Raw genomic sequence first — 27,267 nt, 5'->3', positions numbered from 1 at the left:
AAGCTGTAAGAAAAGGTGGGAGATGGTGTCAGGGAGTGTCAACTTACCAATTGAGGTGATAAGAGAGCTCACAAGTGAATTTTCTCTGTAAAGTAAAAGGTAAGGTCTTCAACTAAGATTTGAGGAAGAGAAACAATTGGGGAGGAGCAAAAGGATAGAGTTGCTTCAGTGTAGGACTTGTTGAGCTTAGAAAACATAAATTTGTAGTGTATCTGGGTAGCCTGACTCTGACCTAAAACTTTGTCCATCAGAGCTTCTGTCAGACAAGGAGTTCAGAGAGTAGAGGACAGTATAGAGTTGAATTAGTTAATTATAGTGTCAATTGGGAAGAGATGAAAGTGAAGTAAAAGCTGGAGTAATGGCCCAATACAACAACTGAGGGAAGCTAATACAATAAGATTAATTCAGAACTGGTTGACAAGGAGTATAGGTTGAAATCCTATTTAGCTTGGAGAAGAAGGGAGAGGAGGAGGAGGAGAAAGAGAATGTCATGTGACAGCTCATCAGGTATTGAGGGTTGTCATGAGGCCAGATTGGATGAGTTCTATTTGAGCTCAGAGGGCAGAACCAGAAGCAGTGAGTGAATTTTCAAGGAGACCAGTATAGGTTTGATGTCATGAAAAATATCCTAACAATTAGACATCCCCAGGGGTGGGTTTTCCTGGTGGGTCCTCTCTCCTTGGCTCTTCAGAAGTAGGACAACCACTTTTGGGGCTATATTGCTATTGAAATTCCTTTTGTGATTGGGTTGGACTAATTTGCTGCCCAGTTCCTTTTGGCTTCAAAATTCTTCGACTCTTAAAGCATTCAAGTAAAACGTTAGGATTTTTACCAAGTTAATTGACTGAATCTAGCTAAGATCACCAAAAAAATACAAAACTAATTTGGTCAAAAGAACATAAAGCTGCATAATTTACATAAGGATTTGTAAGATTAAAAAAAAATTACTTCTACATTAGGGCATAAATAATGTTGGGAAAATGTTTTAAGTACTGTAACATGCTGGTAACTTCTACAAGTGTCTCACATTGAAAGAATGTTAGGAACTAATAGGAGGTTTGCAGACCCAAAAATTTCCTTTGCCTTCAAAGGAAGCAACCTTCATTTGAAGGAGTCTTCACTATTGTCACTTTAGCTAACTTGCATTGCTAATCTAGAGAATCAATTTAGAGATTTGTTAAAAAACTGTTTTTTTCACATTCATCACATTGTAGATAACCTTATACTGAAGTTGATAAACAGTAATAGAAATTATTTGGAGCACTAAATTGACATGATTGCAATAATAAAACTGGAAAATGGGGCCTTGAATGGCAGACACAAATGAATTTGCCTGTAGAGTTAGTGATTGATTAAAGGGAACGAACATCAATTTGTAGCAGGATTTAAATACATTAAAATGACAAAGCAATAGTTCTCTAGAATGACCTTTTTATATTTCCCCCAAAAAAATAGGAGAGAATTTTATCCCTATACTCCAGTTGCTTAAGAAATTGAAGTCTATTTAATGCTTTTTTTTAAAAAAAAGCTTTTATTTACTTTTTGCTTTGATTAAACTATTCCTAAATCATTGTACAAGTGTTTTGATCAAAATGCGATTTGTACTTTTGCTAGCACTGGCCAGGAATAAAGTCTGTATAGTTTTCATGATGCCTGAAATTTAGTAATTTTCCTCATTTCAGTGGTAGTAAACTAAAATTTTAATTATAAAAGATTTCCTAAAATCTAGTTCATCAGTATCTCAGCACAATGTGTTGAAGGTTGGAAATGGTTCTTTCTTGTCCTGATCAGAAAGGCAGACAACTCAAAAAAGAGATATGGATAATGAATTAGTTGAATGCATTTTGGTGAATTTTATGATTATCATTTTGACTAAGGATATTTTTTAAAGAATTTTAGATTTTTGAGCCAATGCTTATAAGAGGCATTGTGGTATAGTGGATGGAGAAATGACTTCAGTCAGAAAGGTTCAAGTGCCAGCATCTTGACTTGCCTTTGTGGCCCCTGGACAAGTCCTTTAACATCAGTGCCTAGAAAGCTCTCTAAGATTGTAAGTTGCAGAACAGATGCCAACCTGCTTGGGTAAATAGTTCCCTCACCAGGAATTTCTTACGTCAATGAGATTACTGTTCCAGTTCTATGGTTATGTTTTTTTGTTGTTGTTGTTGTTGTTATCTTTTTGTTCTCTCCCATTTATCTTCTCCCCCCCAAATTCCATCTTCATATTTGTTGAACCCTCTATGACCAAAAGATTAGTACCAGACATTTCTGGAATTTGACTGAAATTTAGCTAGTGTTGGGGAGGAAACACAGACTTGCTTAGCTGCTAAAGTACTACTTTGGGAGTTGGAGGCGGAAAGGAGGAATCAACTCACCAGAGCCTTCTTCTACAAAAAGTGTACAGTGAGAGAACTGTCAGCCAACAGTTGGAACCAGTAGTTAAGTGTTTTAACTTAGCATTTTCATCACCCTTTATAACTTAAAATTAGAGCATGTGTTGCAGAAATCTGAACTTTGGAGGTTTGTGAAATTGCTTGGGTTACCAAAACATTGATAACTTCTACATTTATTATAGTACTCTTTGGTTGATGTATTTAAATGGAATTTATTATTATTACTATTGCTATTTTTACCATTTAAATTTGACATAGTCTTAAATACAACTAAACTCAATTGTTTTTTCTAATAAATATTTTGAGTTAAGCTGAATTGTTAGAGATACATTATTATGCTTGAGTCATAGAATTTAGAGATGGAAGAGATGTTTTACAAATCATGCTGTTAGGAAACTGGGGTGGGGAGGGGAACAGCAAGTAAAGGACTTTCCCCAAGGACATACAGGTAGCAAGTAAGAGGGCTGAGATTTAAACCTGTGTTCTCTGACTCCAAATTAAATGTTCATTCCTTTAGACATTAATTATCTTTAGTATAGATTCTTGACAATTTGGCATTAGCAAATATAGAAGATGGAGGGGGTGGGAGCTTCCTTTCCTGTTCTATGCATTTTTGTAATCAGAATAAGGAGAGTTAGATGGAGACCCACCCCTCCCCCCAAAAAAAAACAAAACCAGGGATAATTGTTGGGGCCAGATCCTAAAGGTAGAAGTAGCATTAAATCAAGAGCACAGGTGGAGATATTATCTTAAAAGAGTTGAAAAGAGTAAGAATAAAGGATGGTGGTGCAGGAGGGCAGACCCCAATAGGAACTGGGGCCATTTGCCTGCAGAGGCAGCACATTGTGTTTTTATTCATTTTGTTAAGTGTTTCCCAATTACATTTTAATCTGGTTCTGTGCCACTCGGAGTATTGTGGCTGCATGTAGTTGAACCCTCTTCTCTAGCAGAATAGGGGGGAGAGTACAAATATATAAATAGCAGGGGGCCCCCTCTTCCCATTAAATTAGAAGGATTTTAGGTTACCCACCAATTCATGAAGATGCTAGAAGAGTAAGGATTCAAAAATACTCTGACAGATTAGGACAAGCTCAATAAGGTAAAATATGTAATAACCCTACTTAAGTTTAAAAAAAAAAACCAATGCTTTAGTTGCAGAAGAATTGTTACTGGGCAATAGTTAATAAAAAGTCTTTTTTTTTTTTTTTAAATAAATTCTTTATAGAACTATTCAGAGCATTAGAGGCTTTCTTTACTCTTATTCCTATAGCTTCTCTGACCTAATAAAAAGATTGGGATTTTTTTCTTCATTCTTTTACTGTGGCTAGCCCATCTTCTTTTCCAGTTACATAAATATATATATCTCTTTAACTGTATTTTACGGCACTTTTTCATGAATCACTGTTAGTAACAGCCAGATTATGCCCATCGTTTGTCTTTCCCTTGCCATTTAGCTTATTTGTAAATTTAGTTCTTCGGTTAATTCATGGTCAAATGGCAACACTGGGAAGGATGTTATGAGTGGTATGCTTTTGCAGTGGTTTGGGATCATTGAAAACACTAACTTTTCAAATATAATAACAGCTTTTTAAGAGCCTCACCTGACTGGTTTTTTTTTAAACACTATTTGTGTAGGTTTGTGCCATTTTATTTTTGGTTTTTATATGATGTGTCCCTCTCTTTTTTTGTTGTATATGTTCTTTAAAATCCCAAGCTCATTATACAACCACTCAGATTTCCTTAAATACCTTTTCCTTTTTATTCCTCATGACTATTAGCAGAAAGTTGGGGTTAAATTATAGATAGTAGTACCCTTTATCCTACCTGGATTTTTCTTCTTCCCTTTTGAGAGAGACAGTACCTTCTATAAACCTAGACTGTCTGTTGTGTATATAATACCTCATGAATAAGGAAACTAAGGCAGACAGAATTTAAGTGACTTGACCAGAGTCAAACAAGAATAAAGTATCTGAGACAGGATTAAAACCCAGGTCTTGCTCATTCTAGGTGCAGTGCTTCATCCACAAGGCCATGCTACCTTTTCTTCTGAGACTTTCTAAGTATTTCTATGGTTCTTCTTTCCAAATTGTAGCTAATATCTTTCATGGGATTCATTTTTCCCTAGAAATTGAACTCAGTTCCCTAAATATCTTTAAAAACAAGATATTTCTCAAAGAAACTTGTGCAAAGATTTCCTTCCTCCCCCTACCCCATTTTTCTACTTCCAATTTTAGCTTCTTTGGTTTTGTTTATGCTAAAACTTTTAATCTTATGTAATCAGAATGGTCCTCATTTACGTCCAGTGAGCCTATCTTTTGTTGTCACACACTTTTCTCCTGTCCATAGATGTGACTGGTAATTTCTTCCATGCTCCTTTAATTTATTTATATTACCTTTTATGTCTTTTAAATAGAAAAGTTCTTTGTGGCCATCAAATATTCTACTGTTCCTACTGCAGTCTATTTTATATATAATTATCATTGTTATCATTTATTAACAGGTACTATGATTTGAGAGATCATCTTGTTTTTTACAACTGTGTGACAATCCAATTCTTGATCTGTTATACCACACTGCCTCTACTTTTCAGGAAATAATGTTTCAACAATTAGAATTCATAACATAATCCATGAACTAGTTAAGTTTTCCTTTTCCAAGGGAAGATGCCCTTTATCAGGCAGTTTTAAAAATTCATTGTTTTAAACTCAGTAAATAAATGATGTAAAACATTACTGAACACCTATTCTTTGTACTGTTTACTAAGGGTTTTGAAGAATTTAACAGAATGAGAAAACATGCCCTTTTTTGAGTAGCTCTAATCTACTTGAAAGAGATAAAACAAATATGAATTAGCCTGAACAAACCAAAGTATTAAGTAAAAAATAATATAGTACACATTGAATATATAAGTTGTGAAGAAAAGGGGATCATAGTAGGACTGACCTGGAGGGACTTTACTAGAAGTTTATTCTTTAACACAGACAGTAAGCAATATGGATCTCCCAAGTTTAAAGTATAGTAATTGACCTCTAGATTGAAAATAGTTGTCTTTAAACTGAATGGCATTTTAGGTCATCACTTTAAATTTTGTGGAAAACCTATGTAAATCAAAAAATCCTCCAAAATATTGAAGGTATGTTCAAGTATTGTAAGGGCTGTCACTTGGGAGAATTAAATTTAGAATCATCGGTCTGCAACTCAGGTTATCTTGTCCAGCTCCCTTATTTTTTCAGATGAAATTGAAGTCCAGGGAGGTGGTTTGCCTAGGGTCATTGGAAACAGTAAAATTACAAGTTGCAAATAGGTAACTTAATGACATAATGAAAATTATTGATGTAATGAAAAAATCCTAACAATTAGAACTAACTGAAGTGAAAGTCTTTGGACAAAGACTAATGGACCTGTAGAGAGGAAATGGGCTTGCTTCAAGTATATGTTGAACTTAATGGTCACAGAGGTTCTTCATGACTCTTTCCCAGTTAAGAAAGAGTCAGGGCTAAATCTGAGGAACTTCAAAGAGTAAATAGCTTTGGCAGCAGATTCATTGGTCCAGATTCCTCTCGGCAATATTTTTATTTTCCTTTCCTTTCCTTTTTCTCTAACCGCTGTCTCCTTTTTTTTTCTTTTAACGTATCTCTTGATAATAAACTCCTGTTAATATATTTTGTGGAGAGGAGACATTGAGACCCAGGAGAGTTAGCCTTTAAATAACATAGGTACCATAGGACGTTAGAGCTATAAGAAACCTTAGACATCTAATCCACACCCCTCATTTTCAGATAAGAAAATGAGGCACAGAGAGTAATGACCAATTCATAGCTACACAGAAGACTTGTGGCAAAACCAGGACTATGCCCCAGGACTCCTAACTCTTGGGCCAGTATTCACTTAAACCAAATGTGGTCAACATCGTTACGTATTTTTAGGTACAACTCCCACATACACGCCCACCTTTTTTTCTTTTCAATGAAACAAATTTCATTAATAAGACAGGTTTGTTTCAGATTGGTTATTTAATGCTGTATGCATAAATTATCAGATCATCTCATGGAAATTAAAATGACTATTTATATATATTCTATTTCTCCTCCAAAAAAAAGAAAAAGAACCTCCGACTTTTTTTTTTTAATGGAAATCACTCAAGACAAATTACAATCATTTTGAGTATAAAAGCTCTATGTTTGCTGTTTAGCAGCAGATAGCATGAAATCTAATGAGTTGAAATGACATAGACAAGATCATTTTTCCAGATGTTAAATAAGCAAAACCAACCTTTTTTTAAAACCATGTCTGATACTAAAAGGTTTGCTTCTGTCATGTAAGATGCTTGCTTACAAAATTGTTCAGTGTAAAAAAGCCTTATTAAAATATTGGTGCTATCTGCAATTGTTAACATGATAGAAATGATATTTGGAGAATAATATGTGAAACAGTTGTAAGTGGTTCTGTAAGTCTGAAGACCTTTTTTGATGAATTAATGGAATAACCAAAATCTTTGTATTGCAAGTAAATAAAGCTACAGATACATGCTTACTTGATTACAGGTATTAGCCAAATACTGTACTTGTTCCATACATGTAGTGAATATCCCAAGTTTTTTCATCCTTGTCTATCAAAACCAGCACATTGTTGTAAGGAGGACTTTATATAAGAAAAAGTTAAGGTCTGCCTAATTATTTTGGTTCTAGGTCAAATGTTACCCCATTTTACCAATGTACAGTGGCATATAATACCCTATGTCTTAGGTCATCAATTTAAGATTCCTGTGAGATGATTTTCTGTGATAATTTCATTTTCCTATTTTAGTTGGTAATACAAAAAGTATAGTGGTGATTTGCATGTGCAACTTTGATTCTTTTCCTCATATAACCCAACTTCACTGAGTATCCCAATCAAGACTTTGCTAACATTTAAGTCAAGAATACTTTTGTGCATTTGAGGGGGCAGGTGTTTGTTTAAAACCTGAGAGCTATATGACAGGAGACCAAAAATAGGCTTATTCACTGGATTTGTTTTTTGTAATAGAATAGGTTCTTTCGGTTAATCTTCCACAGGGGCCCAAAGTTGATTACCTTTATTGCCACAGAAAAGGTGTTTTTTTTTTTTCAAATTCTGAGGTCATGGCGTAGTTGAAGTTCATGTTCTTTGTCTTGAATAAAGAACCTAATTAAAATTATTACAAAGTACATATGAATAGCGAGTTACTATTTGTTTATGCTTTTAAACGGTGGATTTTTTGGATTTTAGATACTGAAGTATTGACTTCAATCTTCCACCATGCGTGAATACAAGCTAGTTGTTCTTGGCTCAGGAGGTGTTGGAAAGTCTGCCCTGGTGAGTAGTTCTGTTTGTTGGAACAAAAAGTTTAGGATTAGAATATTGTCTTTTTATGTTTGTTTTTACTTAATGTTATATTTTAAAGCTTCTAATTGTTTACTATTCAGTTGTGGTCAGATCAAGTTTTTGACTAAAACCAGAAAATGAATAGCATTCATATTTCTCTGAATTCTTTTTCTGTTGTAAGCAAATTTTTATTATATGTGAGTATATGATCTGTGTATTGTCTGAAGCCTTCAATTTCTCCTTAATTAAGCTTCAAGTTGCTGACAGTAGGATTAAGAAAGTTTGGAGTTGAAGTGTGTTTTACCTTTTCATTTGTGAATAATTTTTTTAAATATTTGCATATGCTTCACATATTTTTACCCTCATGCTTTTGTTATACTCAAAAGCAAGCTTTTCATCAAGATAACATAGATTTTGGAAAACCAAGGGGTCCAAAAATAAATGCCTGGATATTTAATTTTATCATTAGTGATGGGAAGTGGAGGGACAATTTCTCATAGTAAATTTACTTAAACTTAATGCATTAAAATTTAAATTAAACAAGAGGGAAAAGAATAGGATCCTTGACCATCTAATGTTATATAAACCTTTACCCTCGGAACCATACAAATTGTTCTGATGTCCCCAATGCTGGTGGAAAAAAGTCAAATTGTTAGTGAGTGCATTATAGGTCTATTTTTTTGTCTGTTAACTGTTGGAAGTCTAAAAATTAATTGATGTTGTAAAAAAAAAAAAGGTTACATATATAGCATTCTTCTTATTTAAATAAAACAGAAAGATTCTAACACAAATCACTTAGGGTCATAAGTTTAGACAACCCCTCCCCACATCATACAGATAATGGAAACTGGGGTTGAGAGAGGTTGTGACTTTCCCTCTGCCACTTCGTGGATGAGTTTCAGAGCCTTCATTCAAACCCAGGTGCTCTAAGTCTGAATGCAGTGTTCCATATTGCATCACGTTGTCTGTCCAAATCTGTTTCCTGACTTTGCAGTTAAGTACTACATATTATCTATGTGCCCATTGAACGCTGTGGTATTGACTAAGAAAAAAAAAATTTAAGTGAAGGTAACTTCACTCCTAGAAATTGCTTTTCTCTACCTCTGAGCTTCCCTGCTATCCTCCCTTTTCCCCTCCCACAAAAAAAAAAAAAAAAAGCTCCCTACTTTGGAAAGCTGTTTTCCAGGTTCAGTGAAAAGAGCATTGGCTTCCAACATAAGGGAACCTTATGTTGAATCCCACCTATGCCACTTACTACCTCTGGATAAGTTTCTACCCAAATGCATTTCTCTGGGTTTTTTATTTCATAGATGCTAATGTCATACTTATCTCTTGCTATGTGACAGGATCGTCTCCTTTTTTTAACATACAGATCATAGATTATAACTTCTTTAACCCTCCTCTCCCCTGTCCTATAGTAGAATGCTCTTTTAGGACAGGAACTATCCATTTCTGTCTCTGCATCCTGTTTTCTTTGACAGATACTACATTCAACTATCTCATTAATTGAATTGATTGTTTTACAGACTGTACAGTTTGTTCAAGGAATATTTGTTGAAAAATATGATCCTACGATAGAAGATTCATATAGAAAGGTAGGAAGAAGTTACTGCTTTTGACAATTAAAAGGCCTTCACAAAATTTTTCAGAATAATTTTGCTTTATACCTCAAAGTTAATACCCAATTCCAGTTTTATGGTCAATGTTTACAAAGTAGACATGATGACTAGGTAAAGTTGATTTATGAAAGTTGATTGGATAAACAAAGAACATTCTTGATTACTGGTTCTCGCTGAATAAGACAAGTCTTTCTTTACTGGAATGGAATGTTTCTCTAGAAAAATTCATTTTATATTGAATGAAGTACAAGAAATCAATAAGGAAACTGTCACTTTCCAGTGTCTCTGTCCCTTTATATGCACAAAAAGGAGCTAATAAAGGTACATGTCCAAACTCTAAGGGAAAATGGAATTTCCACATGGACTACATAAACATCTAGAAGAAATGATTAAAGATTATTTTTTTTAATGAGAGAAAAGCTCTTAAAGAAAGATGGGAGAATAAGTAGATTAGAAGGGAAAGTGGTTAACTGTACCCAAGAATTGCACACTCTGAAAGCAAGGAACATTAGAATATCAGAATAGGGGGGGTGACAAGTGGATCTAAAATATCTGATAACAAAAACTGAATTCTTCCCCCCACCTTTGTACATTGCCTACCCTGCTCTCCAGTTGATTGTGTCCTTCCCCTGCCCACCTCCCACCCCCTGCAAAATTATTTTGAATTTCCTTAAATGTGTACATGTTGTCCTGTGTCCCTTTCACGTTTATGTATGTGCACAAACCCAGTAAAATGTAAGCTCCTTGAGGCAGGCATGGTTTCATTTTGGCCTAGGACATTGCTAGGTGATCAGTCACAAATCTTCACCAATTGTATAAACAGTCTGAGTTGTCAGTACAACCTGAAAAAAACAATATCACTGTTGTTAACAGGAATTGTTCAACACCCAGTTTAGCTATTTTATACAGCACCTGACACATAGGTGCTTAATGAATATTTGAAGGAATAAATAAGTCAAAGAAATGCTTAAAATCTACTCTTCCTTCCATAGCTGCTGCAGGACCCAAGGATACTTTCTAAGGAGAAAGGGGAAGAGTGGTAGCAGTAGGGTTCATTAGGTAGCTGCTGTTCACTGACTGCCTCCTTTTCTACCAATGATCTGCCTTTGGGATGAGAAGGGAAATGCTTAAATATCTTGCAAAGAAATAAAAGAATATGTAGGGGGTAACGGGGATAACAGCATGAGCAGAATTAGATCTGGGGTGGTGAACCTGCTTTAGTGATAGAGTGACTTTTAAAAATGGTTTTACATTTTTTACAGTTCCAGTATTTAGGGAGATTTTTCCTTCAAAGTAGCAATACTGCTCCATCAGAAACACTAATAATGGTTAACCTAACTTGGAGAGTAGGTCTTTAAATACATATGTTCTGCATAAATTAAACTGGCAAATGATGAGCTGTATAAAATAGCTAAGTGGTGTGTAATTCCTGCTGAAGGTAAATTGTGCTATTTTTTGTCTTTATGCTGTATTAACAACTCATTGTTTATAATTAGTGAAGATCTGGAATTTTGACCACCTAGCAACCGTCATCTTATGTCTCCCTCCCCATTGTTTTTAACTATTGTTTAATTACAAATTTCTAGACAGAGTTTTCTCATGCTCACCCTAGATAAAGAGCTCATAATATGAAAAGAGAGGAAATACTGTGTTTAATGTTATATTTTCCTTCCTTCCCTTCCCAGCCCCTAAAAAAAAATGCTCTAAATATGGTTCCTAAGTATTCTAAATGAAATGAGTAAACAAGACTTTTCACATACTTTTTTAAATTTAGCTGGTTTTCTGCTATTGGTTAACTTCCTGATTATATAGAAAAATACTGCAACACCTCTCACCCATCACTTTTAATCTCTTTTGTAGATGCTTATGTGTATATATTGTTTACTCTGATAGAATATAAGTTCTTTGAGGACAGGGACTCTTGGATTTGTTGTGGTATGCACATAATAAGTGCTCCATAAATGTTTGAGTGACTTTAAAAAAAAAAAAACAAAACTTTATCATCTGTACGGAAATAGTTTTAATAAAACTGGGTTTTATTTTTGCTTTTTTCCTTTGACAGCAAGTTGAAGTAGATGCTCAACAATGCATGCTCGAAATCTTGGACACTGCAGGAACGGTATGGGGTGTTTTTGTGATTTTTGTTGTTTGTTTTTTAATTTTGCCTACATTTCAAACAAATTCATTTTATCATTATTTGGGTGACATTTTTTTTGTGCACACCTGTGATTTCATCCGTGTTAAGACTCCTTGTGGAGAAATCCCCTTGATCAACTAGACTAAACTAGGCTTTTCTTTACCATTGTTTATGTTGCAATTTTTGTAGTCAGTTATTAAAATAGTCAAATTTCTTTAATCAGTAATCAGTGATGGCACTTTTGTTTTTTAAAAGTTTTATTGTTCCTGAATTTTTCCTCTTACATCTCTTATAGAGGCAACATGCAGTAATAGAAAGTGCATGTCAGAATTAAGTTCAAAATTACCTCTTACATTGGCCAAGATACTAGACCAAACCTTTTTTGTCACGGACCTGTTCAACAGTCAGGTCAGACCTGTGGACCCATTCTCAAAAGTGTATTTAAATGCATAAAAGACTTAAGATTATAAAGGAAACTAGTGGTATTGAAATAAATTTATCAAAACCTCAAAAAAGCCAGTTCACTGATCCCCTAGCTTTAGCACTTTGTGCCTCAGACTCTATGGCCCAGGACTTAATCTTCTAATTTGTAGATGGTTTTGATCTGCTTTGGAAACCAAAGTTTTCTATACTGAGATTTCCCTAAGTAGGAAATAATCACAGGTGCTTTGCATGTTCTTATGTATTTTCTTCATAGTATTTTGTAGTAATGGTAGGACATTCAGTATTAGAATGGAAAATTTATTTTTAAACAAGTCAAAAGAATCTTTGTATTTTTATTTAATAAGAGTACTTTTTACTAAAAGGGAAAGTACTTAGAACTAAGACTCATTGGACTTTGGGGTCCAAAGAGCTGAGTTTGAATCACAATTCTGCTAAGGAACTCTAAGGTCCCTATATTCCCTAGAACAATGATCCTGTTGGGAAGGGAAGTCTTGAGTGACTCATTTATCTTTATTGTTAAAAGTGAAAAAGTAATCAAGTTAGAAATTTGCTAGTATAGTTGGAAGCGTTAGATTGGGAAAGTACTGGATTTGGTATCAGTGATCCTGGTTATCTGTCCAATAGAGGAATAATACTCATAACATTTACCTCATCTGTGCCTTTGACAATCAAAGTACTTACCTAAATAGCCACCTAATGCTTCATTGATTGAAAAATTTTGCTTCTTTCACATAGACTTGTACTTTTCTCTAGGTGAAATGGTAAATGTGTTCTATGGGAGATGACTTAGTGTCTTAACAGTCCTTAGATATAGTTTTCCCTATACTTGGCACCTGGTAATTGTCAGATATTTAAATAGCATTATCAAGTTTCTTTACTCCTAAGGATGTTAAGTTACAGTTACAGTTAAAATATGCTTTTGGAGATAAAGATATTTCTCCCCACTCCCTCCTCTTACATGCTTAATTTCACCTACTGTGTGATTTACATATAAAATATTATTTCTCAGATTTTAAAGAGAGATTGTATATGATCAAAGTTTTAGTGATTATTGCAGTTTTAGTGATAACTTCAGAACTGTTAGATCAGTTGTCAAGAGAGTATCATATTTTACTGCTTTTCCCCTCTACCATAGGAACAATTTACGGCAATGAGAGATTTGTACATGAAAAATGGACAAGGCTTTGCGTTAGTCTACTCCATCACAGCACAGTCCACGTTTAATGATTTACAAGATCTTCGAGAACAGATTCTTCGAGTTAAAGACACTGACGATGTAAGATGACTTCCAAATATGTTACAGTTTTATTTTAAAATGTGATATGAATTATTTTTAAAATGTAGCGTCTTATAAAGTATAACCACTTTTTTGTTTATTTGCAGAGGATGTTAGCATTGGCATTTTTTAATGCCATTTCTTAAGACCAAGATAATGCCCTAGATCGCTTCCTGCCCCAGAATAAGGAATTTTGTAGCAGGTTCTTAGTAAAACCCAGAAGAATATAAGCCTTATTTTCTCTTAATTTAAGTGCAAATTTAAATAAATTTTTATACCACACAAGTCCTTTCTATAATCCTGAAGTTATAATTCAGTGTTCTAAAATAAAATTAACTTCCTAACCTTTTTAATAATGACTAAATTTTGAGGCTTAAATTCCAGGTGAACCGTTTTTCTCTTATAAAATTGATATAATGTAGTAAACTTAGGCATGATAGGAAGAGAGGAATAAATCTTGATGTCTTACCCTTCTGTAACAAACTTAAAAATACTAAAGGGCTCATCTATCACTGTGATGCCTTCTTGCACTTATTCTTTTTCCATGGTAAACATTTTGTTCAATTTAACAAGAGTTAGAGGTCTTCAGGTATAGTCAGTATAGTTCTAGACTTGAAGTCAAGAGATCTGAGTCCAAATATTGCATCCTCTTCTTGATAGTGTGACCCTGGGCAAGTCACCTGATCTCTCTGGGTTTTATTTCCTCATATGCAAATAGCACCTGCCTTATAGTTGTGAGAATCAAATATACATAAATCATTTTTCAAACGTTAAAATGCTGTGTAAATGCTATTTATTTCCATTGTTATTATATATAAAATGGGAAGTCAAGTTTTCTATATGATGGTTTGGTTTTCTTAAAACCCAAATCAGTTTAAATTTCCATTATGAGAGTACTTTCATGCTTCTTAACTTTGGTGTCATCTTTTGAAAATTTATTGTTAGGAGTATTTAAAGGAGAGGAGGCTTTAAAGACAGTATGAGCCAAAACCTAAGAGTTTAAACTGATTCAATTAAGTGCTGTAGACTTAACAGTGTAGGTTTTATTTAGATTGTCAAGACAGAAAGGTACTTAACTAACTCAAAGTATGGGAAATAATCCTTAGATTAACTCTTAGAATCTATTTGCTTAAAGTTTTACTTCCAGTGACATCAAGGTTTAATGGCCAAAATTTTCTGTTCTTTGCATGATGATGTTGCATGAAGAGCATTAGACTTGCAGAAGACTTGGGTTTAAATCCCATCTCTGCAAGATCAAAGGCAGATCCTCTAAACTCTGATGAACCTTGGTTTCCTTGACTTGCAAAATAAGGCAAATGCTTGGATGGAGTAATGGGCCTAGAGTAAGGAAAATGCCTCTTCCTCAGATACTTCATGGCTGTGTAACCCTGAGCAAATCACTTAACTCTGTTTGCCTTAGTTTCCTCATCTGTAAAATGAACTGGAGAAGGAAATGGCAAAACACGCCAGTATCTTTGCAAAGAAAACCCCGAATAGGGTCACAAAAAATCAGGCAAGACTGAAATGACTGAACCACAAATTATTTCATGTGGTCGTAGAGATTGAATGTCAGTAAACATTTTGTAAACCTTAAAAAGCACTGTATGTAAATTGCTGTTATTCATTTCATATTAGCATTGATTTCATTTTAATATGTTTCCCCGAAATGATTTGTGAATTGTTTTCCCCTTTTTAAAGAATCTAGCTAATTTTTGGTTAATTCATTTTTCTACATAAATGAATTATTGGATACTAAAGTTACATATAAGAACCGGTTTTGTTCTCCAGGAAATTAATTTGCTATCAAGTTATCACACCATTGTTTTTTGTTTTTCCGCATTTCTATACATTAAGTGTTAATTAATGACTTCATAGGCAAAAACAAGTTTAACATTAACTTTGTATATTTTTACTGAAAATTTACCTGGTGCAAATGCTTGTGTAGTTATTGATGTTGGCTCTGCTGTTATCATGAACATATATTTCGTGCTGTCACATCTCAAAATTGCAAGACTGTTAAAAAAAAAAAAAGTTGGGCATCTCTTCCCTACGCACTTCAGTGTTTTGTTTTTGTCTCTTCTAGCTGAAATGGTACAATTGAACCTTTTAAATTATTTATCTGGATAGGTCTGTAACTAAAGCATGAGGCACCTCTATGTGCAGAACATGGAGCATATGAGCCAGTTGAAATAAGACATTTAGATAAAATATCACCAGTGCTATAAAAGTTTGAAGTATAGTATTAGCTCCTGACATGTACAGCATTATAGACAATAAGTTATTGCCTGAAAGATATGAGTGAGATGTAATCTGAACTGAGTTGGGGGGAGGCTTATACGGTGTAATTACAAGTGGAGGGATTGCTTCCTGGAAGAAAAAACATTGAGAGTTAGTAGTGTTCATTGGAATCATCAAGCAGGAGCCTAGAAATATGTAAGTGGAACCACAAGAGTTGGGCTTGGCTGGAGCATGAAGTGCCTGGATGAGATTTGTTCTGAAGAGATAAGGCTGCGAAGTGCCTGAAAGGCCTTACTAAGGGCCTTTGAGGGGACTGTGACCAGATCTGTGAATAATAAAGTCATTAGCACTGGAGTAGGGGGGAAACAGGAAGGTGTGTTAGGAGGCTATTGAAATAGTCTGTGCACATGGTAGGAATGGCAGCCGTTGGTGGTATCAAAGCAGAAGATATAATAGATGGGAGATGTTGGGGTAAGATTGAAAGGGTTCCAGTGACTTAATAGGAGAGGGGAGGAAGAGGGAAGAGTTCACATTAAGGTTTCAAACATGAGATACTAGTGGTGCCAGTCATTAACAGTAAAAGAGAAATGGATTTATAGGGGGGGGAAAGTTTCTGTGGAAGGAAGGACACAAATCTTTATTAAATGCTTAATATGTTCTTAATATGCTTAATTAGGCACTGGAAAAACAAATAAGCATAAAAAAGGACAGCCCCTCACATTATAAAGGGGGAAAGCAACACAAACAGGAGCTGGAAAAGCAGTGTTGAGGATGTGCCCCACACTGGGGCATATTTTTCAAGTCGAGCCAGCCTGGACCTTTCCACAGAGTCCAGAAATAACTCAGGAATGGGAGTAAAGGGCAGGTCTTAAGAATGTTTCAGAGTGAGCTGGCCACATACTTGGATCGGCAAGGAGTCCCAGGCACAGAGGGAGGTTTCAGGGTTTGCCAGCACTAGAGAAGGCATCATTTTGAAGTCCAGAAAGTCAGAGAGGGTTAGGAGGAGAATAGAGATGAACTTTATGGAGAAAATGTTCAACATGAACAGGCCATAGTTGTGTTAAGATGTTCAAGGGTAAGGAGGTACCAGGAACTAAAGGAACTTCCAGGATGAGCCAGTAGTAGAGAAGATGTGGTTTTGACAAGTTGAACATGAGAATTCAATGGGAAGTCCAGGTGGAAGAGTCCTGTAGGAATTTGGAGGTACAGGTTTGCCAAGCAATTGAGCTAGAAATATTTGAGTCATTTAGCTAAAGGTATTGGTTAAAGCCATGGAAATAAAGGCTAAGTATTATGCCTTGGAATGTTCGTATTAAGGGGTCCAGAAAGAGGATGAAGAGATATATAACAAAACAAAGGATGGTGGTATCTTTGAAACTAAGATGGTAGGAGAGGTTCGTTCAATGGGGATAATAGGATTTTGAGATCATTAGGTCTGTAGCAACCCTTTGAGAAAGCAATTGCAGAAGAATGAAGGGGACAAAGAAAACCAAATTGGGGTTGAAGGAAGTGTTGAGAACAGCTTTTTCAGAAAGGTTCACTATGAAAAAGCGTAGAGAGTTTTGAAGATGGATAGAGTAAATAGTCAAAAGAGGGAGATGGAGCTAGAAGAGAGGAAGAGGTTTAGAATGCATGAGAGAAAAATGCTATGGTAATTTGTTCTAGTGGAGTTGGGAACAGATAGAATCAATGTTGCAAGTAGATGAGCCTTAATGAGGAGTAGAATTTTAAGTTCCTCATGTCCTGAGAAAGGAGGGAAGGAAAGTTAAGTCAATTAAGTGTCTCCTGTGTGCTCGCACCCAGGTAGATCTGGGGATGCAAAGAAAGGGGGTGGGAAGGGGATAATTCCTGCTCTCAGTGCTCTTGCTCTAAAAGGGAGAGGCCGTCATACAAATAGCAAAGTACAAACAAGATAAAGACAGTATAAAGTAGAGATAATCTCAGAGGGAAGTCACTGATGAGGAAGGAAAGAATTCTGGGCATGGGGGACAGCAAATGAAAATACCCAGATCTGGGATACACAGTGTCTTATAGGAAGAATAGCAAGAAGGCCAGTTGTCACTAGATTGCTAAGTACATAGAGAAGATTAAAGTGTAAGAGGACTGGGAAGGTAGGAAGGATCCAGGTTTTAAAGGCCAAACCGGATTTTATGTTTAATCCTGGAAGTTTTGGTGAGCAGAGCAGGGTTGACATGGTTTTAGACTTTGGCATTTTTAGGAAGATCAGTTTGACAGTTGAGTGGTTGGGCATACTGGAGTGGAAAGAGATTTGAGGCAGGGAGACCACCCAGCCATCTGTTGCAATAGCCTAGGTGTGAGATGATGGAGGTCTAGGTCATGGTGCTTCCAGTGTCAGAGGAGGAGTATACAGGAGATGTTACCAAGGTAAGGAGGACAACAGGACTTTGTACATGATTAGATATGGAGGGTGAGAGTGGAGTGTCTAGAATGACACCTGGGTTGCAAGCCTGGGTAACTTGGAGATTTATGGTGCCTTGGATACGTTAGGGAAGTTAAAAAGAGGAAAGGGTTTGGAGGGGAAAGCTGCTGAGTTCACTTTGGAGTATGTTGAGTTTAAGATGCCTGTGAAGTAATCAGGTTGAGATGTTCCATTAGGCAGTCGGAAACATAAGAAGGGAAGTCTGAGAGTCATCTGCATAGAGATGATAATTTAATCCATGGAAGTGAATGAGACACTTGAAATTAGTGGCCATTTAATGGATGCAGATCTAGTAAAGTTGACTGAGGAGTGTTCAAACAGGTAGGAGAGCTGGAGAGAACGGCACAGGGCAGTGAATTGATTAATGAGATAAGATGTGTGACTGAGAACTTGGGAGAAATTAAGAGTTTCTACTGAATGGATTCATCCAGTCCTTTCAGTAAAGTAGGCATATGCTTTAAATATGGGGAGGGGGGAGGTCCAATAAATAGATGAGAAGGAATGAATATTTAGGTTTCAAAAACCTGGAAAGACAACATCCAGGAGAAGAAAGTTATCAACGGTATAAAGGCTGCCGAGAATTCAAGATGGATGAGGATTGGGAAAAAACCATTGGATTTGGCAGTTAGATCATTGGTATGTTTGGAGAGATTTCCAGTTGAATGATGCGGTCAGAAGTCAGACTTTAGAGAGTTAAGAGAATGAGAAGAAATAAAGTAGTCACTGAGTGTAGACAGCCATTTCACACAGTTTAGCCATGAAAAAGAGAGGAAAGATTGTAGGACAGTAGCAGGGATGGACAGATCAAGTTAAGGGTTTTTTGAGGATGGGGAAGCCCATGGACTGTTTATAGACAGTAGGAAAGCAGCCTGTAGTCGGGGAAAGATTGAAGATAAGTGAAAGAATGGAGATGATAGAGGGGGCGATCTGCTAGAGAAGATAAAATGAATAGGATTACCTCTTCTGCATGTAGAGAGATTTGCCTTGGCAAGGACATGGATTACTTTGTGTGAGGTGGATGAAGGAAGAGAGGGTAGCAAAAGTCACCTGAGTGGGATGGGGTAAGGCTATCGGCTGAGAGAATGGAAGGAAGGAGAGCCATGGGAGGCTTGAATGGGGATGAAAAGATTTAGAAAAACTGCTGGAAAGTGGGATAGTTTGTCAATTAGAGAAATAGGCTGCATGGCTGAGAACTTTGGAGAAATGAAGCCCATTCAGTCTTCAGTAAAGGAAGAATAAACCAAAAAATATGGGTTGTGGGGGGTCAATAAGTAAGCTAGAAGGAATGACTATTTGGAGGAAAAGCTTGGGAAATACTTGGCATAGACAGGACAGCTGTCGTGTTTGAAGGGCTGTCACATGAAAGAGGGTATTCAGCTTGTTTCATTTGTCCTCAAGAGGAGAAACATTAGGAGTAATGAGTAGAAGTTCAACATTAAAAAAAAAAAACCTTAACAATTAGAGCCATCCAAAATTGAATGCACTGCCTCAGGAGGTAATGGATTCCCTTCATTACAGTTTTGTTAGGTGTTATATAGGGAGCTCTTGTTTGGGTCTCAGTTGGAAAGATGGGCACTGAGCCCTTCCAGCTCAGTTTCTGTGAATATTGAAGAACAGTGAAGACTCCATTCTAAGGTTATATATGCCAAAATTTTGTAGTGGGTGAAATAAGAGTATAAGAATTAAATTTTAGGGGTAACCCAAGCTTGGGGATTATCGAGTTGGAAATAACAGAAGGTCTAGGGCAGAAGGGGTCAAGACTAGGTATGGAGCCAAAGTAGCAGAAAAAATGAACTTTAGTAATAGGAAGAAAGAGCAAGTCTCGAAGTCATGGTTGGGGCATACATCAGGTTTTAAGCCACGTGGAAAGTTGGGAAGGTTGTACAGTTGAGAAGCTGAGCTATCAAATAGAACCGTGCTGTGTTCTATGTAGGTCATTGGAGTTGAGGTTGAGCATTTGTCAGGTTGGAGCAGGGGTATTAGGTTACCAGCACAAGAACATTGAAGCATCTAAGTGTAGATATATAGGGAGTTAGAGGTAGCGAGGGGAGAGATTGTGATCTAGGTGCCAAAGTCCTGACAGACAGTACAGTGACCTGGAGAGTAGTAGCATTGGCAGAAGATTTCCACAAGGATGTTTGGAAGAGAGTATGAATCAATAATTACATGTAATTTGAAAGACGAAGGATTGTTGAGGATTCATAGTAGACGAGTGTTACTTGAACAGCTATGGAGTACAAATTACATCTACTTCCATGGGCCTACCTGGGGAGAAAAGCATGGCTTCCAGTACTGAGAAGGTTATTAAGGGATGTGGATATCTTTAGAGAAAAATTAAAAGCAGGGCGGCAGGGATGTTCTGAAACATTTAGCATATAAGGGAGACTGAGAATATAGGAGTTTCTCTAAAGGAACAGAAGAAGGAACTAGGAGAGAGAAGAACCGAGTTGGCATGGGGCTAGGGAGAAGTTAGAAGTAAAGCTGATCAGAGCAGTTCAGTAAAAGCTAGTAGAGTAAGTAACCTTTTGCATGATATGGTAAGACCCAACTCTCTGCAGGAGGGAGGTTATAGTAGCAAGTTGGGAGTAGTGGAAAGAGTCTTCATTCAGCAAACTTAAACAGTAAAGCAGCTTGGAGAATTAATTAACCTTGAACTTGAATTAACTTTGAAATGTTGATTTTTCACTACCAGGTCTCCTCCTAAACATCCTGGTTTTGGTATATTTTCATTTTTTATGGGAGAGTGTGAATTCAACAAGCCCCTCCTTTTATTTCTAAGTCCTACATAATTTTTTCTGATTTGTCCAACTTTATGGACACTGAATAATCCTTTGGAAATAATCTTTGACTTTTATCCTAAAAGACTGCTGGACTTAAGATTTTTGAGTTAGAGTTTAATACAGCCCAACCCCTTCCATCTCAAACTCCTTTTGTGAGGTTTTGGTGGTGGTGGTTGTTTTTTTAACTTTAGCCAAGCCTTTTCTACTATTGAGCTGGATTTGAATCTTTATTTTCTTTAAATGACTAGGTTTAAAAGTTATTTTCTCTCAAAATATCTTTGCTTCTGTAGTCCAGAATAATCTCTGAATTTTATCCCAGCTAGTTGTATAAGAGCACATTGCTGGAGGCAGGGAGGTGGGGAAGACACATGGTTGTGAATGAATAGGTAGTCCCCAATTTACAAGGTTTATGTTGCATATCATTTGGTGAGGATTCTGAATGCATTTTCTTCAGAGAAAGGATGTTGTAAATTATGGTTAGGTTTCCAGGTTAGCCCACAAAAGCCCTATTTAATCCATGAAGCAGTTGAACTTGAGTTCTAGAAACAGGAAGACCATACAGTTTAGGAAGAAGTGGTTTCCTCCCTTCTCTGGGACACAGAACAGTGTTAGGAGGAAGAGGGATTTCCTCCTTTTCTGGGCACAGGGCCAGTCAAAGGAAAATTTTTAAATGTTTTTGAAAACCTTCCAGTTCAACCCTTGCAACCTTTGAGGTGACCAACCTTTGTAGGGAAAGGGTGCACCATCTGTACACCTACACCAACACTAACCACTGACCAACTGCCACTGATGTACATGTAAGCCCAAGAACCCCTCTGCCCCCACTGGCCCTTGCCATCGAAGGCAATGAAGGGTCCCTCATCCCCACCAAAACCATCTGCAGACAAGGTAGGCTAGCTGAAATACCAAGGCATCTTGAGGGGGAGACAAGAAGGAGGTAGTTTTTCCCAGAAGGGTTAAGCTACCACCTCCCCCTGAGAACGTGGTTGAAATATCCACTGAGCCCCAGAAACAGCCATGCTGACCATACCAGCAGCCCTTCTTTCTGACTCAGCCCTTGTAGCCATCACTGAGGGGAAGTCACAGCTACTAAAGACCTAGCAGAGAAAGTTCTTCCACCAAAGCCCTCAGCACTGTCAGTTTGGTATAAAAAAACCAATATGGTTAATAGATTGATACCTACTTTACCTTCACACCCTTAAGACAACCATCTGACTTGCATCTGGAAACTTCCTATGTGTTGTCTCCCTGTATTAGACAGTAAACTCCCTGGGGCAGTTAGGTGGCGTAGAGAATAGAGCTCCAGCCTTGGAGTCAGGAGGACCTGAGTTCAAATCTAGCCTCAGACACATGACACGTACTAGCTGTGTGATCCTGAGCAAGTCACTTAACCCTAATTGTCTCACCAAAAAGGCAAAAGAAAAAAAAAAACAGAAAGTAAACTCCTTGAAAGAGGATGCTAGTTGACCCAAATTCTTATTTTTAGCAATGTGAGAGCATATACTTTTCTATTTAATAAATGTTTAGTAAATGAGAGGGGAGGGTGGGATTCATTAAGCAGAAGGGTAACAACTATTGGCAGGCCAATCAAATATAGGCATCTTACCCCAGAATTAGTTTAAGATGCTCCTGTTCTTTCCAGATTCCTCCTTTTTTCTTCCACTCCTGAACCCAGAGTATCTAGAAGCCTACACCCTTATATATGAATTGCTTCCCATCATAGCAGCAGCAACAAAGAGTTCCAGCAATGAGGAAGGGAAAGTCAGAAATTTTATAAATGGTGTACTTATATTTGTTACTCATGTATTGGAGATATAGTTTAATAACTATTAACAACAGCTGGCAGGCACTTCTGGGGTGGGAGTTGAAATAAGTAATTTTTTCTATCATTTTAGTAAACATTACATAATCTTGAATTTTCTTACTAGACTATAAATATACATTTTAAGCACACATGAGTTTAGTAGCACACAGTAAACCTCATTCTTCCCTTCAGGCTCAAGAATGAAGGAACTACTGTGAGTCTTCTGAAATATAGCCTTGATGCAGATACAGAATCTGCTAATCTAGCCAAATTTATTCTTGTCTGGGAGGAGAAAGGCTAATTGCCACAATAAGGCAGCACACCTGCTTGGGGAGAGAGGGATTGTTACATTCATGATGAAATTGATCATATTCCTTTTAACTGTCCTACAAAGCCGTGGCGCAGCATCACTTTTTTTTTTTTTTTTTTTTTTTTTTAAAGCCACTAACTTTGATCTTGTAAAATGGGACATTGCAACAAAGGTGCCCAGCTGTGGGCAGGAGTCCTCCCTGTCTTTTGCAACAGAAAACAGGAATAGCATTTGGGGCTAATTAGGTAAATAATGTAAATCATGAGGAAGGAAAAAACTATAAAGATGTTTGCTTAATTATTGTTTGTAATTAACATTTATGTGGTGTGCTACATGTTTATATAGTCCAGGGTGCTTTAGATGCATTGTCTCATTGACCAAAAATGTCAGTGGCTTTATTTGTCTTACTAAGTCAATTAACAAGTTGTATGATTTTAGATTTTTAATTTACATTACAATCCAAATAAAAAAAATCAGCTTCTAAAACACGCCAGATGATGTGGTATGATGGAAATGGCTCTGAATTTGGTCGTGAGGCCTGGGTTTGATTTCCAACTGTGCTCCTTGATGTCAAAGATGTCATTTCACCTCTGGTATTGGTTTCCTCATCTGTAAAGTGAAGGGGGTTGGATAGAATGATCTCTAGGTGCTTCCTAACTCCAAATCTACAATCTTACACCTGTAGTGAAAATGTTTCTGAGAGGAGTGGTCTGTTTAGAGGCCTAGTTGGTCTAAACTTATGTTTAAAAGCTTAGAGACTTAAAACTTAGATCTTCATTCCTTTGATATTTGTTGGGATCCATTTGACAGTCCTCTCAAAAATGACTTTTCAGGTGCCAATGATTCTTGTGGGTAATAAGTGTGACTTGGAAGATGAAAGAGTTGTAGGAAAAGAGCAAGGACAAAACCTAGCAAGACAATGGAACAACTGTGCATTCTTAGAATCTTCTGCTAAATCAAAGATAAACGTTAATGAGGTAAGATTGATACCTATATTTTTGAAGATTTTAATATAAGATAAATAACAGGAAAGTTCTTGGAGAGCTTTAGGATTTTTCCTTAATAAACCTTCATACTTCAAGTATCGGTGATTTGTTGATGTGGATGCCTCCTCTGCTAATTCGTACAGCAACTTAGGATAAGAGGCAGTGACCAAAAAGATCATCCTCATGGGAACAACTTGGTGTTGATCTTCTCTGAACTTAACTAGGTTTGTCTTCTAGCAGCCTACCCTCCAGCACCAACCGGCTTTCCTGGGTCGGGTCTAACAGAGATTGAGTTTCCATGGCGTAGCCTGTAAGAGCAGATGATCTTTACACCGTAGTGAAGCATTGAGGGTAGGAATTCTTTCCTTAGATCTCTTTTAAAAGAGACCATAAATATTCCCCTGGAATGCCAAATTTTTGGTCCTAGGCAACATCTTAGTTGAATTGGATGATCTTTTCAGGATGTCTTGAAGCATCCAGAGAAACTCGGCTGCTCTAACACTTAGTTTCTCATTCGTGTTGTTAAAAATAAATGTTTGCTTTCTTGGGTGAGTTATATTATGATGAACAAATCATACATTATTTTCTTTATTTGTCAACTGAATCACACATTTGTATTTGCAGATCTTTTATGACCTAGTCCGGCAAATTAACAGAAAAACTCCAGTGCCTGGGAAGGCACGTAAAAAGTCATCATGTCAATTGCTTTAATATACAGATGCGTTGTAGCTCTGAGCCAGGTATGTCCAGTGATACTTTTTTCATCTATCACCTTTAGTCTCATAAAGTACTATTACATCAAGAACCTAACTAAAAAAATTTTATACCTTAAAAGTAATGATCATTAAACTAGTGTGGTATTTCACTAGTAGAGCAAAACAAAAGGTCATATTTGGCAAGTGGAAAGGACGAACTATTGCGAGTAAATTGATCTCGCATAGCTGAAGCTTACCCATTCAGGCACCAAAATTTACTGGAAGTCTTTCTAAAATTCTCTACTTCTTTGATTTTTTAAACAGAAAATATCTTGTGTAATACATTTATGATTCTGGGTCATCATCAATGTCAGTTATACTACTGATGTTCTATTGAAGTTTGTAAGGCTGCTATTAATGGTCTCCTAGTTCACATGCATTTCAATAATCATGGTTTTGGTGTGTTGGGTTTTTTTTTGTTTTTTTTTTGTTAACATTCTATAGCTAATTGTGCTTTTTAGGGAGAGTAGCCTTTAAGTATTGTCATATGTGATTTCACATTCTTTGATAGTCCATTTAAATTTATTGTGTCCTATGTTAAAACTTTCCATTTGAGCTAAATAAAATTTTAAGATCATGTTTAGATGTTGAGCTATAGACCCCAGCCTTCTAAAATATGAAATATTGGAAAACTATTTCCTATGATAACAGGATGTAGCACTGAAATGGAGAAGCTAAGTTTCAGAGTTTGACTTGCCCAAGGCCATACAGGTAGTACCTTAACGGGTCTTACAGATAGAAATCCAGGTTTATTTCTATACCACACTGACAGTTTATGGTGCAAATCACAGTGAGGGAGATTAGACAGTAAAGCAATGAAAAAACTGCTCAGAAGTTTGCGTGTTAACTGTTCAAATAGATATCAAAAGTACTAAAAATGGTACAATTCTTATACTCAGGTTGCTGAAACCTTTTTGGTCACTGCCTTAATGTGATCCTTAGGGCGGTTAGCTTTTCTCCAGGTGTTTTCAAGTCTTTTCTTTGCTCTTTCAGGTCTGAAGAACTGTTGCCCAATTCAACAGTGCCAGCAGCATTCCAACTTTATTAAACCTACCAACATCTTAAGCGGACTTTCCTGTGGTGGTACCCTTTAAGAAGTGGATGAAAGCTACTATATCAGTTTGCACATTCTAATCACTTTGCAGTGTCACGACAGATTTTTACTTATAATAGTCTGAGTATGCAACTGGTAAAACCAGAAGCTACATCCAGTATTATTGCTAAGAGACATTGTTCATCCACCGATGTTGTACATGTATGAAAATGGTGTACTGTATACTTTAACATGCCCCATGCTTTCTATTGGAGAGTACAATAATGTAAATCCTAAAAGCACCACTATTTTAGCATAATAAAAGAAAGTCCAAAGAGCTCCTATATAGACTACTCCAGATAACTTTGCTTCTTTGATATTTGTAGCTTATTGTAATTTTTTTTAAAGAAATAAAAGGTCATCATCATTGTACAAAAGCGCTTTGATTAACACAGCTATAGTTTTTTTAATTTTTTGAAAAACCTGTGGAGACAGTGATCTTGTCTTTAAAAATAAGATAGTCCTCTCAGTATAATGTCTGAGATAAAGACGTTGCCTTTAATATCTGTTGGGAAGGAAATGTCCAGACTTTTCAATCTTTTATTGTATGTTTCCTTTTTGTTTACATAGGGAACAATGTTTATAGTTGTGTGTACAGTGGGGGTCTACAACAAGAAGTGTATATTTTCAGATAATTTTTTAATGATTTAACAATTTTGTAAATCATTTCCAGGCTTCTGCAGCTGTAGATTCTCACTGTGAATCCCTTGCTTGCTCATGCATAAGTGTATTTGCAATACCAAATATGCAGGTTTAGTACTTTTGCCTGTTAGTGATTGTTTCACATGTGTAACGTTTTGGTTGAGATGTTAAATGGTGGAAGAGTACTGTGGATGTGAATGTGGGAAGTAATTTTAATCATGTGTAATTGGTCACGGGGCCTAAGTTGCAGTAACTAACTTTTTGCTGATTTATTTGACAATGACTTGTTGCTTTGTATGCATTTAACGTTTGGGTGTAAAGATTGTGTGTATATCCAACAGGGAGCCACAGTATTTAAATTGACCAACCTAATGTTACAACTACTTTGAGGTGGCCAAATGTAAACTAAAAGCCTTAATTAAAGTGGTGCAATTTTGTATAACTTAGCATCAGTAGTTCAATAAATTTGGATTGCCATGCAAGGGCTTGCATTATAATTATCTGCCACTTGAATGTTTTGTGTAATGTTTTAACAGTGCTAGTAAATAAATATGGGTTTAACTTTTTTAAATGTAATGGGTGCATTCTGCACAGTGTGGTTTCATAATTTAACATTTGGGCAAGCCAGGTTCTCAGTAATGGCAGGAATGGAAGATGTCATATTTTGCTTAGTAATATTTGAGTATCCACGTAGCCACCTTAAAATCTTTCCTTGGGAAAGCATTTTGTAACTCAAGCAATATCACTTATATGAACATGTTTTGGTAATGTTTGGCAGTTATTTTGGACAATGTGAGTAGGAGGTAACAAATATTATGACACGTTACTTTATTGTTTTTATATAGGATGAAGTTATACTTAGCATATTATGGTTATAAAGGTCTTTGAATGAAGTGGACTTACGTACTGCTTTATTTTAAGACAGAAACAAGGTTTTCTTTGTCTTAAAGATGCGCTGTAATTTATTGCCCATTTGTGAAAAGCTCTGCAAATTGAGTCTTCATAGC

The 27,267-nt window shown here is 36.3% G+C and overlaps 1 protein-coding gene across 2 annotated transcripts in view; it reads left to right on the top strand.

Annotated features, from left to right (window-relative positions):
• The window catches only part of RAP1B (RAP1B, member of RAS oncogene family), a 53,466-nt gene extending 26,630 nt beyond the window's left edge, over positions 1-26,836 (top strand). For both annotated transcript variants that reach the window (XM_027854166.1, XM_027854167.1), the window contains exons 2-8: positions 7,641-7,727; positions 9,263-9,331; positions 11,418-11,474; positions 13,072-13,212; positions 23,618-23,761; positions 24,395-24,510; positions 25,519-26,836. In XM_027854166.1, the coding sequence (XP_027709967.1) occupies positions 7,671-7,727; positions 9,263-9,331; positions 11,418-11,474; positions 13,072-13,212; positions 23,618-23,761; positions 24,395-24,481 (555 nt within the window). In that variant the 5' untranslated portion in view covers positions 7,641-7,670 and the 3' untranslated portion in view covers positions 24,482-24,510; positions 25,519-26,836. The remainder of the gene's footprint in view (positions 1-7,640; positions 7,728-9,262; positions 9,332-11,417; positions 11,475-13,071; positions 13,213-23,617; positions 23,762-24,394; positions 24,511-25,518) is intronic.
• Positions 26,837-27,267: the final 431 nt, after the last annotated feature.

The sequence above is a fragment of the Vombatus ursinus genome, unplaced genomic scaffold, assembly GCF_900497805.2.
Source record: "Vombatus ursinus unplaced genomic scaffold, bare-nosed wombat genome assembly UNPS02010320.1, whole genome shotgun sequence".
Classification (NCBI taxonomy): Eukaryota; Metazoa; Chordata; class Mammalia; order Diprotodontia; family Vombatidae; genus Vombatus; species Vombatus ursinus.
This window is presented reverse-complemented; position numbering and strand designations above follow the sequence as displayed.